The sequence below is a fragment of the Cydia strobilella genome, chromosome 15 (assembly GCF_947568885.1).
Source record: "Cydia strobilella chromosome 15, ilCydStro3.1, whole genome shotgun sequence".
NCBI lineage: Eukaryota > Metazoa > Arthropoda > Insecta > Lepidoptera > Tortricidae > Cydia > Cydia strobilella.
In genome coordinates this window covers 14,854,657-14,869,726 of record NC_086055.1, presented here as the reverse complement: position 1 = coordinate 14,869,726, position 15,070 = coordinate 14,854,657, and the positions used below count along the sequence as shown (strand labels likewise).

The window sequence follows — 15,070 nt, the reverse complement described above, 5'->3', positions numbered from 1 at the left end:
TGAGCAATTAGGAGAGCAGTACCCAAGATGGAGCTGATGCTGAACCCTGGCTGTACATAGTGGAAATCAGGTTTCGTGCAACATAGGCACACGCTGTTTTGGTTATTCGACACGTCTTGATGAGCAATGAGCAGTACCCAAGATGGAGCTGATGCTGAACCCTGGCTGTACCTAGTGGAACGCAGGTTTGGTGCAACATAGGCACACACTGTTTTGGTCTTCCGACACGTCTTGATGAGCAATTAGGAGAGCAGTACTCAAGATGGAGCTGATGCTGAACCCTGGCTGTACCTAGTGGAAATCAGGTTTCGTGCAACATAGGCACACGCTGTTTTGGTTATTCGACACGTCTTGATGAGCAATTAGGAGAGCAGTACCCAAGATGGAGCTGATGCTGAACCCTGGCTGTACCTAGTGGAACGCAGGTTTGGTGCAACATAGGCACACGCTGTTTTGGTCTTCCGACACGTCTTGATGAGCAATTAGGAGAGCAGTACCCAAGATGGAGCTGACGCTGAACCCTGGCTGTACCTAGTGGAACTCAGGTTTCGTGCAACATAGGCACACGCTGTTTTGGTCTTCCGACACGTCTTGATGAGCAATTAGGAGAGCAGTACCCAAGATGGAGCTGATGCTGAACCCTGGCTGTACCTAGTGGAACTCAGGTTTCGTGCAACATAGGCACACGCTGTTTTGGTCCTACGACACGTCTTGATGAACACTTGGGAGAGCCCAAGATAGAGCTGATGCTGAACCCTGGCTGTACCTAGTGGAACTTAGGTTTGGTGCAATATAGGCACACGCTGTTTTGGTCTTCTGACACGTCTTGATGAGCAAATGGGAGAGCAGTACCCAAGATAGAGCTGATGATGAACCCTGGCTGTACTTAGTGGAACTCAGGTTCATTTATTGTTATCAGAACTTCCACCCCCTTTTAACCCCCAGTACCTACTGCATGTTAAACGTGTAGTAGCTCTGGTCAGGTGCCTGCTTCATCTGGCAGCCCTCCAGGTGTTCCAGGTCTTGAAGAACTTAACCTGCCTACAGCATACTCTACCAAATTCAGATTAAAAGAGTTTTACCCCTGATCCGATGCGTCCAGCAGCACTCCAGGTGTTCCAGGTTTTGAGCTGTCTCCGTCATACACTACCCACAACACGTTGAGCGAGTGTTACCCACCCTTTGCCCTTGACCCTTTGCACTCAGCAGCACTCCAGGTGTTTCAGATCTGGAGCTTTCCCCATCATACACTACCAGCGGCACGTTGAGCGAGTGTTACCCGTTACTCCTGACCCTTTGTACCCAGCAGCACTCCAGGTGTTCCAGGTCTGGAGCTTTCCCTATCATACACTACCAGCAGCACGTTGAGCGAGTGTTACCCCTGACTCTTTGCACCCAGAAGCATTCCAGGTGTTCCAGGTCTTGAGCTGTATCCATCGTACACTACACACTACCAGCGGCATGTTGAGCGACTGTTACCCCTGACCCTTTGCACCCAGCAGCACTTCAGGTGTTCCAGGTCTTGAGTTTTCCCCATCATACTCTACCAGCGGCACGTTGAGCGAGTGTTACCCCTGACCCTTTGCACCCAGAAGCACTCCAGGTGTTCCAGGTCTTGAGCAGTATTCATCGTACAACCAACAACACGTTGAGCGAGTGTTAGAAGAGTGAAGAAGAGAAGAGGATGACTGGAAATAAAAATTATTATACACCCTTCCCAACGATTAAGACTATCTCCATAATATCAAATTCCATCCAAATCGGTTTTATTGGATCCCATACAAATCTCCATTACCCCCCCCCCCCCCCCCCCCCCCCCCCGTTTCTGGGGTAAAACCTATCCTATGTCCTTCCCCGGGATTCAAACTATCTGTATACCAAATTTCAACAAAAGGCTAGTTTCCCCTCTGGGTTGGAACGTTGGAAAGTCAGATGGCAGTCGCTTTCGTAAAAACTAGTGCCTACGCCAATTCTTGGGATTAGTTGCCAAGCGGACCCCAGCAGACTTCCATGAGCCGTGGCCAAAAGGCTGGGATAACGCGAGTAAGATGATTATATATATATAAGATATTGCCTTAGTGCAAATCATTATCATCATGCTATATAATTTGTATGTATTATATGAATACATAGGTAAATTGTTAAGAGTAATAAACGATTATATCAAATTTACCGAAAGTTTTATTTTAACCTAATTAAAGTTATAGTGACGCATAATGTTGCGAAAGTATCAATATTGTTTAGGCGGTCGCGTTATTTTAAGCAGCGGCCGGCGTTCGGTTACTGTGTAAAAGTCGTATCTTCGCGCGTTTTCAAATCGACTACGGGCTCTTAACATGTAATTCTAATCGAATTCTTATAGCTATTCGGCGGGGGAACGTAGCCAGCCTTATGGGCACTCTTCCGCAGGGGACAGATTTAGGGGACTTAAGATAGGTGGATATTTTTTTTTAGTTTATAGTTAATCGTAATAATAGCTAGTAAGTTTTCTTACTGTAAACTTTCATTTAAAATATGTCAATTATGAAATAAAGAGGTATTGTTATGAAATGGTGAAACTTCCAGCGATGTCCCCGACCCCGCAGTCGCAGTTCGCGCAGCAGGTGACGGCCGGCTACGAGATCCCGGCGCGCCTGCGCACGCTGCACAACCTCGTCATACAGTACGCCTCGCAGGGACGGTACGAGGTGGCCGTCCCCCTGTGCAAGCAGGCGCTAGAGGACTTGGAGAAGACCTCCGGACACGACCACCCCGATGTGGCCACCATGCTGAACATACTGGCGCTGGTCTACAGGTTAGTTTATACAAGTCATCTCTCTCATGCCTGCGCACGCTGCACAACCTCGTCATACAGTACGCCTCACAGGGACGGTACGAGGTGGCCGTCCCCCTGTGCAAGCAGGCGCTAGAGGACTTGGAGAAGACCTCCGGACACGACCACCCCGATGTGGCCACCATGCTGAACATACTGGCGCTGGTCTACAGGTTAGTTTATACAAGTCATCTCTCTCATGCCTGCGCACGCTGCACAACCTCGTCATACAGTACGCCTCGCAGGGACGGTACGAGGTGGCCGTCCCCCTGTGCAAGCAGGCGCTAGAGGACTTGGAGAAGACCTCCGGACACGACCACCCCGATGTGGCCACCATGCTGAACATACTGGCGCTGGTCTACAGGTTAGTTTATACAAGTCATCTCTCTCATGCCTGCGCACGCTGCACAACCTCGTCATACAGTACGCCTCGCAGGGACGGTACGAGGTGGCCGTCCCCCTGTGCAAGCAGGCGCTAGAGGACTTGGAGAAGACCTCCGGACACGACCACCCCGATGTGGCCACCATGCTGAACATACTGGCGCTGATCTACAGGTTAGTTTATACAAGTCATCTCTCTCATGCCTGCGCACGCTGCACAACCTCGTCATACAGTACGCCTCGCAGGGACGGTACGAGGTGGCCGTCCCCCTGTGCAAGCAGGCGCTAGAGGACTTGGAGAAGACCTCCGGACACGACCACCCCGATGTGGCCACCATGCTGAACATACTGGCGCTGGTCTACAGGTTAGTTTATACAAGTCATCTCTCTCATGCCTGCGCACGCTGCACAACCTCGTCATACAGTACGCCTCGCAGGGACGGTACGAGGTGGCCGTCCCCCTGTGCAAGCAGGCGCTAGAGGACTTGGAGAAGACCTCCGGACACGACCACCCCGATGTGGCCACCATGCTGAACATACTGGCGCTGGTCTACAGGTTAGTTTATACAAGTCATCTCTCTCATGCCTGCGCACGCTGCACAACCTCGTCATACAGTACGCCTCGCAGGGACGGTACGAGGTGGCCGTCCCCCTGTGCAAGCAGGCGCTAGAGGACTTGGAGAAGACCTCCGGACACGACCACCCCGATGTGGCCACCATGCTGAACATACTGGCGCTGGTCTACAGGTGAGTGAAAGTGAAGTCGTCTCGATACCTAGAACTTTGTCAAACCATTGTTTTTGCTCCATAAAGTTCTAGGTATAGTCATCTCCCAACGTCGTGATCCAATACGCCTCCCCGGGACGATAGCAGGTTGCCGTGCCACTGTGCAAGCAAGCCTTGTACTTGTACATTTAGTATGCGAGGTAGCCTAAAAAAATTTTTTTTCTAGCTTTTATTTTTCCGTTCTGTCGCCACGCATGATTTATGTATCCATGCCAAATTGCAGCTTTCAGGCACTAACGATCACGAAGCAACGCCGCGGACGGACAGACAGACGGACATGGCGAAAGTATAATATTTCCTAGTTGACTACGGAACTCGAAAAAGAAAGCCATGTCACAGCCACACTAGCGCCACTGCTAAATCAATGATTATTTAAATTTAGCGATAGATACTTAAATAAAAAACCGGCCAAGTGCGAGTCGGACTCGCGCACGAAGGGTTCCGTACCATTACGGAAAAAAACAGCAAAAAAATTACGTTTGTTGTATGGGAGCCCCATTTAAATATTTATATTATTCTGTTTTTAGTATTTGTTGTTATAGCGGCAACAGAAATACATCATCTGTGAAAATTTTAACTGTCTAGCTATCACGGTTCATGAGATATAGCCTGGTGACAGACGGACAGCGGAGTCTTAGTAATAGGGTCCCGTTTTTACCCTTTGGATACGGAACTCTAAAAAGGAGGCCGCTACGTACTGTGTTTTGTATTTAAGTACCTTTTGAATACATTTTAATAGTTTTAACGTTGCTAGATTCGTCAATCTATGCGTTTAAAGTTAAAACGGCCGTTTTCGTTTTGAGTTCATAGATCGACAAATCCAGCAACATAAAAACTAGTTTGATGTTTGATGTGACCGAAGAAAAAAGGACGAGTATAGTTTTTTTGTTCTTATTTACTGACAATTTGGTTTGACGAACTATATATTATATTATGTAAATGTATTTACAGGGACCAGAACAAGTACAAGGAGGCGGCGAACTTGCTGAACGACGCCCTCTCCATCCGCGAGAAGACGCTCGGCGAGAACCATCCCGCCGTCGCCGCCACGCTCAACAACCTGGCCGTGCTCTACGGGAAACGAGGTCTGCTATACCAACTACTAGCTTTTACCCGCGACGCGATTTCGTCTGCGTGGAATTAGTTTTTTTTTTTTTTTCAGATCTAGCTAACCCCAAACTAAGCATAGCTTGTACTAAGGGTACTAGGCGACACACTTAAACATACTTATATAGATAATTATACATCTTTATATACATAGAAAACAAGCATGACTCAGGAACAAATATCTGTGTTCATCACACAAATAAATGTCCTTCCCCGGGACTCAAACTATCTGTAAACCAAATTTCAATTAAATCGGTTCAGCGGTGTAAGCGTGAAGAGGTAACAGATAAACAGAAAGACACACTTTCGCATTTATAATAATAGTATGGCTTATTGGGACCAGACCACACATCGTTAACACTGTCAACTGGCAATACCTTAACCCAAGAGTATCGTTAGTACAAAAGCGTCGAATTTCCTGAAGAAAGAGCTAGAAAGAGCCTATCCGTGAGAAGACGCTCGGGGGAGTCGTCCCGCCCCCGCCCGGGCCCGGGCCGCCATAACGGTCGTACGTATACACGGTGCCGGGCACGAGGAGCTACGACGCCTTCCGGTGTTCCTGGCGGTCAAAGGTTAACCGGTTACCATTTGACTTTTCAAGAGAGAGAGAGAGACTCTTAGAGATGAAAGTAGGTTTCCTTAGGATTATTCCAATGGAGTAAGCAGTTGTATATACGTGTTTGATGTTTATTGTTTGTTGCAGGCAAGTACCGCGAGGCGGAGCCGCTGTGCAAGCGCGCGCTCTGCATCCGCGAGGCCGTGCTGGGCCGCGACCACCCCGACGTGGCCAAGCAGCTCAACAACCTCGCGCTGCTCTGTCAGAACCAGGTCTGTTCATTCATACACATATAACTAACGTAGAGTACTCACTCACTCCATACATCAGTTTTCTTACCAAAAGCAGGCCTATGGAACTCTCCGCGCGAGCTCGGATATATACCTACGACTCTCTTCCCGCCGGCGGTACTTAAGCTAGCCAGTTGAGTTGGTTGCCACGCGCGCTCACGCACGCACGTCACCGCGCGCTCTAATATGCCAACGTAAAAACGAAAAAAATGTCATCGACAAAAATAAAATAGCACAGTTTGTATTGTGGATGGATGCAGGAATACCGAAACAAATATTTTTATATTATTTATTTTATTTTAATTTCTTGAAAGATTCGAGAGCTTCGAGAAAAGGTAGGTAGTGCCCTTGCGCTTCGCTTTGCTCGTCTTGGCGGGGATTTTAAAATTTTAAATACCGACACGTGGAACTTACGCCTCAATATTTTTTAAAAAGAATCTTATAATATCAAGCACGAGAAAACCTTTAAATGTATACATGATTACAGAACAAATATGAAGAAGTGGAGCAGTACTACCAGCGCGCGCTGGAGATATACGAGAGCAAGCTCGGCCCCGACGACCCCAACGTCGCCAAGACCAAGAACAACCTCGCCTCCTGCTACCTCAAACAGGTAACAAACACTCCACTCATTGTAATGTCTAATATTGTCTGAACATTGACAGGCAAACCAAGGTGATAAGGTCCCTTTCTGATAATTTTATTTCGGAACAAAATATGAGAAAAATTAAATGTTACGCATATTCAAATACAGTCTAATCCATCTAATGACGTATGTGCGAGCCCTAAAGTGTTTTCACTAGAACTGTAGTATTTTTAAACTTGGATACGGTGACATATATCATCTCAATACAAATTAGCGACATATTGCGTTGTTATAAGGTTATAAACTGTATAGATATGATAATATACATATACACCGTACCCAAGCTGTTAGATAAATACTATGTCGAATGAATTCTGGACCTGCCGACTGTCGGAATTTCGCCTTTCTCACTTCATTCCCTCAGAAGTGTATATTGTTATTAGTTTTAGATTTTAACACGTTCATACGTGTTTCTAGGGAAAATACAAGGAGGCGGAGACGTTATACAAGCAGGTGCTGACGCGCGCGCACGAGCGGGAGTTCGGGACCATCGACGGTAAGTCGCTCACGCATTCTTAGTTCAACGTTCAACGTTCAACGGAGCGCACACAAGTACTTATCTACACTGTATAAACACCTCTACGAAATGGAGTTCGATAGAAATGTCAAAATATTTATAGAACTCAATTTGTGTTTATGACTTCTTAACCCTTTGGACGCCAATGACGGATACATCGGCACCGCAGGTCCAACGCCATAGACGGATTATTCGGTCACAGACCACAGAGCAACATAGACCTACGTGCATGTGCATAAAGTTCAATTTCAGCTTTGACACTTCGGTGACGTGGCGTCCGAGTGACAGCTTTTGTGTTTGACACGGCGTCGAAAAGGTTAAATTAATTAATTTTTAAAAGGTAATTTTACGCTGAATCCTTGTATGTATTCACATATTTATTACATTCGTTTGAAGTTAAAATATCGGTCAAATTATTATTTATATTTTAGTAGATACAGACTCATTAAAAATATTAGGTTATGTTTCAAATGCCATTGCGAAGATAGGCAATTAATCATATTTCTTTGCATCTTACGCCATTTCCGTTGGACTCCATTTTAGAAACGGGACCATGTTATAAATCTTTCTTACAATAAGTAATTGTATAAAGTTATGTTTATTTTGTAACTTGTGTCCAAGTTAGGGTAATAGAAACTTTTGTCAAAGTAACTAATGCTGTGAAGATCCAGCTATTAAGTATCATATACTCGTTGCAATTTTTGTATTCTTATAAGAGACTGAACAATGCTCAAAAGTGCCGTGAGATGTCGATTCATACACTTATGAGTGATATTTCATATAAATAAATAAAAAGAGTGAGTCGCAAGGGAGGCATTAATATTTTTCACCCTAATCAATATAATCTCTTGTTTCTATTACCCCACCTGACAACATACTCTTTAATTTCGCTTATATTATTACTTTGCTTATTTTTAACGTTTATTTTTACTATTTCAGAGTACATATCGTCATTAAATACAAAGCAAAAAAAATAACCCGAGCTATATTAACGTAAGGACCGGCCGAACATTCCCAATTGCATAATACAAATAATACTGAACGCTTGTTTGACTCTTTCTGTCTCGAATAGGGAATAGGCGCTAGGCAGGTTACCTAGGTTATTAGTAATTACTAAATCTTGACTAGCTAACTGTCGTTTGGATTGGTCAAGGAATGGTCAACGTTAACCAGTTAGGTAAGATTTTAGAGAGCCAACAAATGATAAAAATAGGTCTGTTTTAAACCTTCAAGTTTTATGTTTACGCGAAAATGACCAAACTTGTAGTAAAATAATGGCGCAGATTGTTTGTTAATTAATATTATTAGCACGAATTAACAATTGCGCAACGGGTACTTAATTCTCGAGCGGTAACTAGATAGATAGATAGATAGATCATTTATTGATAAAAATATAAAAAGATTTACATGTCAATTTTGCTTATTCCTATTCTATATTATACATTATTATTAGGTACATTAGGTAATTAATATCACAGATTCAATAATTTTGTGGGTGGGTCAGTGACTCGTAGCAGGGAACGAATTCGTCGACACTATAGCACGCCATGTCCAACAATATTTGTTTAAGTTTTTTCTCGAACATCGAGTCTGAAGTAGCTTTTAACTGCTCGTCTAGAGCATTGTAAAGTTTAATGCCCTCATATGCCATCATAACTAGTATTCTAATAACTCTAATATCGTTCGAGATACGTGACGCATAGTATATTTACTATTAGTCTAGATTATTGTTGGTAACTAATTTATTTCCTAACCGGTTGACTGTTACCATAGACAGATTTTATTTTATTTAATAAGAATATTTTATTTGCAATTAATTTTGGCTACGGTGGAGGTTATTTTTATACTAAATACAAAATACCGAAGCTCAAAATCCCAATAGCATGATTGTTTTTTTTTTTATGTATTATTTTATCGTATTATGTTTTATATTTGCTACTTGGGTTTTGCGCGAATATCATTGGAGGCTGTTATTAGATATGCGATACTAAGGAGTTGTTGTATATAGTAGAATTATATTGAAAAATATAAAAGCAAAAAAATATTTGCATGATTTCGAAATAATTTGAGGTTACATTAATTGAGTAAGATGCCCAAATCTAATACAATTTCGTGCTTCGAATTTGACAGGTAAACGAGATGGCGCTGTACAGGTCCATATATTTTGCGGTAATTATGATTGTCAAAATTTGACGTTTGACAATTCAACGCCCGCAAAACATACAGCGCAGTACAGCGCCAACTGTTTTGGATGTCAAACTAAGGGGCACGTTTTTTTCTTAGTCTACCTCTCTATTATCAATATCAATTATCTTTGATAATAATGATATGGCTGTAAGTGGGACGAAATTTGGTGCAAAATTGATAGTTTAATGTTTAATTATTATTTTAATTTTGTGATTGTTTTAAGCATAATTTTAATTTTTGTTCCAGTTTTTAAATATTTATGTTATTATTTTTGTTTTTGTGCAATGGTCTTCTGTCTTCTAATAGATCTCTTAATGCATTTTGTCTCGAATGTTGGCTGTTGGCTTTTAGTTATTTTATTTTGATTTAGTTATTTAGCTTGCCATTAGTGATTTTAGGAAGGTTTTTTAGACAATGACCCACATTAATAGAAAACTCAAGAAAAATAGGCACCTCTCACATACAACATAAGTGTTAGGTAACAACATGAGTGTAGTATTTTTCTTAAGTTTATAGTTTATTAATAAGGGTATTAGTTTAGGTTGTGTATTGAGTTTCGTAATAAGTAGCTTTTTAACTATAGCTACTTGATTTATACTTAGATAAAACATCCATCCATACTATTATATTTGCGAGTTGAATTTTGATAAAATTTGGCATGTAGCTTCAGCTCCGTGGATGGAGAAGACAAGTTATTCTATTTTGGAAAATTCACTTCCTGGTGGGAGGCTGAGGAAATAAAGGGGTCAGATATTATGACCACAAATTAATGTATTATTGTGCCAAAGGTGCCGTATAAATGCATCCTATATCTGCAGAAAATAACCAGTCAAAATTAAACTCCTATGTCAAAGTCATAGACAGAAGTCTGTTATTTGACTAAACTTTATTTACTTGCGGCATATTTCCTGAAAATTATAAGTTTTTTACAAGGTTAGAAATGTTACTTCGGCACAATTAATAGTACATAATAATGTGGACCGACATTCAATTGTTCTTATGCTGAACATATTATAGTTAGGTTGCTTTATTTCGTATAAGAAGTTACTTTAACTTGACTTAGAACTTACGTTCATAGAATCAAGTATAAATATATATAAAAATACAATCTCTGTTGCCTTTTCTGGGTTAAAAGGGAATGCAGTACGATTGTATAATGTTATACAATAAAAATAGTCCAATGATTGTATAATGTTATACAATAAAAATAGTCCAATGATTGTATAATGTTATACAATAAAAATAGTCCAATGATTGTATAATGTTATACAATAAAAATAGTCCAATGATTGTTGCCAATGTAGTTGTAAGTATAAATGTGGCTGAGAAATAGTGCCTTTTATTATTGTATACAGGGTTCCTAATGAAAATGACAATACAAAAATGGCTGAATATGTTACTGTTTTAAATATATATTTGCTTTGTTGTTCCTAGTATTCATTTGGGGGCGAATCATTGAAAAAACTTGGTCCATTTTAAACAGTAACAACAGTAACAGTAAAAATGTCTCAGACCACATGGAATATGGAATTGTCCGCCGAGGCGAAGCCGAGGTCTACAATCATATGATATGAGGCTTTGTTATTTACTGGCCGTGGTGTGTATATTTTTTTTGTTCAACGGAGCCGGAAAGCGGCAACTTCGTTTAGCGGTACAAAAATATGTTTATAAATAGGATATTTATTCTGCTGTTGGACATTCTTGTGAGAAAAGTCTACTTGTCGAAATCTAATTTAAATATGATTTATATGTATTCGGTCCCAATTCAATACAGCAACCATTACAATTTTATTATAACAATTATTTTATATCCTAACAATTTATATTAATAGATTATTTTAAATTTTATCCGTTCTGGTCATTAAACAGAGGTCGTAAGCACGTTTTATTTTCATTTCGAAACAACCCTAACGAAGCAGCGGGTGGTTTAAAAATGAGCTTTAGGTAAGTGGCACAAGTTTGGATTTCGTGTGGCACAGGTAGGAAAGGCCATGATACTTGTTAATAACTATGTTACCTGTTATTAGTATTTTATCTTTTATTCTCTTGTATGTCTATCTGTGTCACACCTTCCCGACTTGTGTCACATTTGTAGATTTATTTGTGTTAAAATATAACTTGTATGACATAAATTTCATGTAAATTATACACTTTTTTGATGGTACTCATTTTATTCTTAAATTTTAATGCAAATTGTATCGATCAAAAACCCCTAACAGTGAGCTTACTTTATTTTAGATGTATCTATTTTTTTTATGAATCCATATGAGTTATCTTTTTCACACAACAGTTATTTGTATATTGCCATAGTCCGATCAATAAGACAATTATATTCCATTTTACGATTCTTCAGTTTACTATTTAAATCTACACTAACAGTGTTGATTTAAAGTACTAAACAAAATATCCCTCCAAACTTCATTGATCGGACTACTACCCCTATCAACATATCCTTCTAACCACGTAAAACCATTCCAGGCGACAACAAGCCCATCTGGCAAGTGGCGGAGGAGCGTGAGGAGAACAAACACCTTCAGAAGGAGAACGCGCCGTACGGGGAATATGGCGGCTGGCATAAAGCTGCCAAGGTATTCCACAATGTACATATTACTTTCTATCTTTATTAGAGACTAATGTGTGTGTAGTTGTGCTTTGTCCTTAATGTCCTTATATTGTAGTCTCGGTATAACAAACATCTGTAAGGAGAACGCGCCGTATGGGGAACATGGCGGCTGGCATAAAGCTGCCAAAGTATTCCACTATGTACAGTCAGCTGCAAAGAGAGGTGACCCCCCTCTGCTAACAAATTTCTATGCAGTAGGAGTCACCTCTCTCCCTACATATTACTTTCTATCTTATAAGAGACTAATGTGTGTAGTTGTGCTTATATTGTAGTCTCGAGGAATATGGCGACTGGCATAAAGCTGCCAAGGTATTCCACAATGTACATATTACTTTATATCTTATTTGAGACTAATGTGTGTGTAGTTGTGCTTTGTTCTTTTATTGTATTCTCGCTGGAACCAACATTTCCAAAAGAAAAACGCGCCGTATGTAGAATATAGTGGATGGCATAAAGCTGCCAAGGTATTCCACAATGTACATATTACTTTCTATCTTTATGAGAGACTAATATGTGTGTAGTTGTGCTTTGTCCAATAATAGTAGCGAAAGATAATACTTTTTAACAAATAACCTCAAAATGGGCCTTCTTTTGGGGCGCGAGCAGAAAATCATCTACAAAATTAAAACAAATAAGGCAAATTAATAAATCAGCATGGGCAGGCGTAGAGTAAATAAGGCAGCTGCTATAAAACTTCTATTTCTATCTTATCTAGCACCTTGTTTAATGTGTTGGTTGTGTTTTGTCCATTGTAGCACCTATTTATCTCCTAAAAGAAAACGCGCCATGTCGAGAATATGGTGACTGGCATAAAACTGCAAAAACTTTTTTGGTTGAATTGAAAGGGTCCTTCACAGTTGGTTTCATCGTCATCAAGTCAGGTTCTAATGATGGGATTCTGGAGCAGGGACCGGACAACCCTTTCCGCGACAAAACCCTTTCAATGGGCGACACTTAAACACGGCTAACACATTGAAAGACTTTCCCTTTTGAACTGCAAGCCCATTCATACCCTTACCTTTGACTAACCCTTACCGAAAAGCTAACCAAAAATAAGGCTTGCTCTTAATAAGGGTTACCCTTATCTTTAAGCGCTTTTTATAAAGGTTTCCCTTTGCGTGAAAGAGACAGGATTAGTATATATCTACGGTAGTGTATGAATAGGAAAGAAAATAAGTGCCTAGTCAAAGAACGCCGCCGTCGCGTCGCCGCCGACGATCGCTCGGATTCGAAGTAATGTGTGCTTTATGAACAAGGTAGACGACTTAAATTAGCACGCTTATATGCTAAAAGTGAAGCCCTTTATAAGGCTAACCCTTATAAGCAATATGCAAGGTGTTGGTGAGCGGATGATAAGGGTTTTGTAAGGGTGTTCGGGCTACCGATTACTCAAATGTGGTAGCTTTATATAAGGGTTTTTAAAAGCAAAACAAAGGGTTTCGTCTGGCAAAGGGTATGGTGAGTTAAGCCTTATGCAATACCCTTATAAAACCCCGATAAGGGATAGCGGGCCGGTCCCTGTTCTGGAGACATCGAGGGACCTCTTTTATATGTAGGCACATGTAGTGATTTGTGTATTTTTACAAGCTTTCATTTAACTTTCAATGTAAGTAAGTAAGTACGGGTCAAATCTTGCAATTTAAATTTGACCCACTTCCCGACCTCCAATGGAGTTGAAAATTTGTATACACATGTCAGGTGACAATGCAATATTATACCATCGAGCTGATCTGATGATGGAAATAAGAGGTGGCCATAGGAACTCTGTGATAAAACAACGAAACCTAATTGTGTTTGGGGTTTTTAGAATTGTTTCAATGAGTATTAGTTGCTTGTGGAAAGAAAAGTGCAGTCAGCGATAAATGCTTGCACCAAAAATGAATTTTTTGCCAAAAACTTATTATATAGTAACATTTTCTCTCGAAAAGTGACATTTGGTGAACAGGGACTGGCTGATGAAGACTATTTATTGGTATACTGTGTTTTGAAGTCGATTTTGCTACAAATTATCAAACTTACAGTACCGGCCAATAATATATCATGAAGTTTTTACTTTATAACTTTTTTTATATATTTGTGAGTGACTTCCACCTTACTGCTGTAGGTAGTCTAGTAGTATTCCTTTGTATGGGCGATGAGAAAAATTGGTGTCATGTAATGTTTTTTTCTTTTTTTTAATGTATTGTCAACTTCATTTTTTTACTAGAGGTTTTTTAGTAATATGCTGAGTATCCTATTGTAATTCACAGTATTTCATTGCAGTATTCATCATATATTTGTATAAAATGACTAGTAAAATATGCAATCTACAAACTAACCTATATCGTTTACTCTATACATGCTCATACAAAAACACTCAAAGGTGATATATTATTGGCCGGTACTGTAGTTTCACCTTGGGCAAAAAATAGTTGTTGTGAATAAGAGTGACCAGGGAAGCTACATTGGGCACTATCACTATGGTTGTATGGCAGGTGGACTCGCCGACGGTGACCACGACGCTGAAGAACCTCGGCGCGCTGTACCGGCGCCAGGGCAAGTACGAGGCGGCCGAGACGCTCGAGGACTGCGCGCTGCGCAGCAGGAAAGAGGTAAACCCGCATAGATATACGCATAGATATACGGTGACCACGACGCTGAAGAACCTCGGCGCGCTGTACCGGCGCCAGGGCAAGTACGAGGCGGCCGAGACGCTCGAGGACTGCGCGCTGCGCAGCAGGAAAGAGGTAAACCCGCATAGATATACGCATAGATATACGGTGACCACGACGCTGAAGAACCTCGGCGCGCTGTACCGGCGCCAGGGCAAGTACGAGGCGGCCGAGACGCTCGAGGACTGCGCGCTGCGCAGCAGGAAAGAGGTAAACCCGCATAGATATACGCATAGATATACGGTGACCACGACGCTGAAGAACCTCGGCGCGCTGTACCGGCGCCAGGGCAAGTACGAGGCGGCCGAGACGCTCGAGGACTGCGCGCTGCGCAGCAGGAAAGAGGTAAACCCGCATAGATATACGCATAGATATACGGTGACCACGACGCTGAAGAACCTCGGCGCGCTGTACCGGCGCCAGGGCAAGTACGAGGCGGCCGAGACGCTCGAGGACTGCGCGCTGCGCAGCAGGAAAGAGGTAAACCCGCAGATATACGTTAGGACAGGGGTCG

The 15,070-nt window shown here is 41.7% G+C and overlaps 1 protein-coding gene across 1 annotated transcript in view; it reads left to right on the top strand.

Annotated features, from left to right (window-relative positions):
- Window positions 1-15,070, top strand: part of LOC134747671 (kinesin light chain) — a 57,692-nt gene that overhangs the window by 37,004 nt on the left and 5,618 nt on the right. Inside the window, exons 6-12 of the mRNA XM_063682280.1 lie at window positions 2,566-2,794; window positions 4,931-5,064; window positions 5,790-5,914; window positions 6,420-6,545; window positions 6,996-7,074; window positions 11,761-11,870; window positions 14,380-14,496. Of these exons, the coding sequence (XP_063538350.1) occupies window positions 2,566-2,794; window positions 4,931-5,064; window positions 5,790-5,914; window positions 6,420-6,545; window positions 6,996-7,074; window positions 11,761-11,870; window positions 14,380-14,496 (920 nt within the window). The remainder of the gene's footprint in view (window positions 1-2,565; window positions 2,795-4,930; window positions 5,065-5,789; window positions 5,915-6,419; window positions 6,546-6,995; window positions 7,075-11,760; window positions 11,871-14,379; window positions 14,497-15,070) is intronic.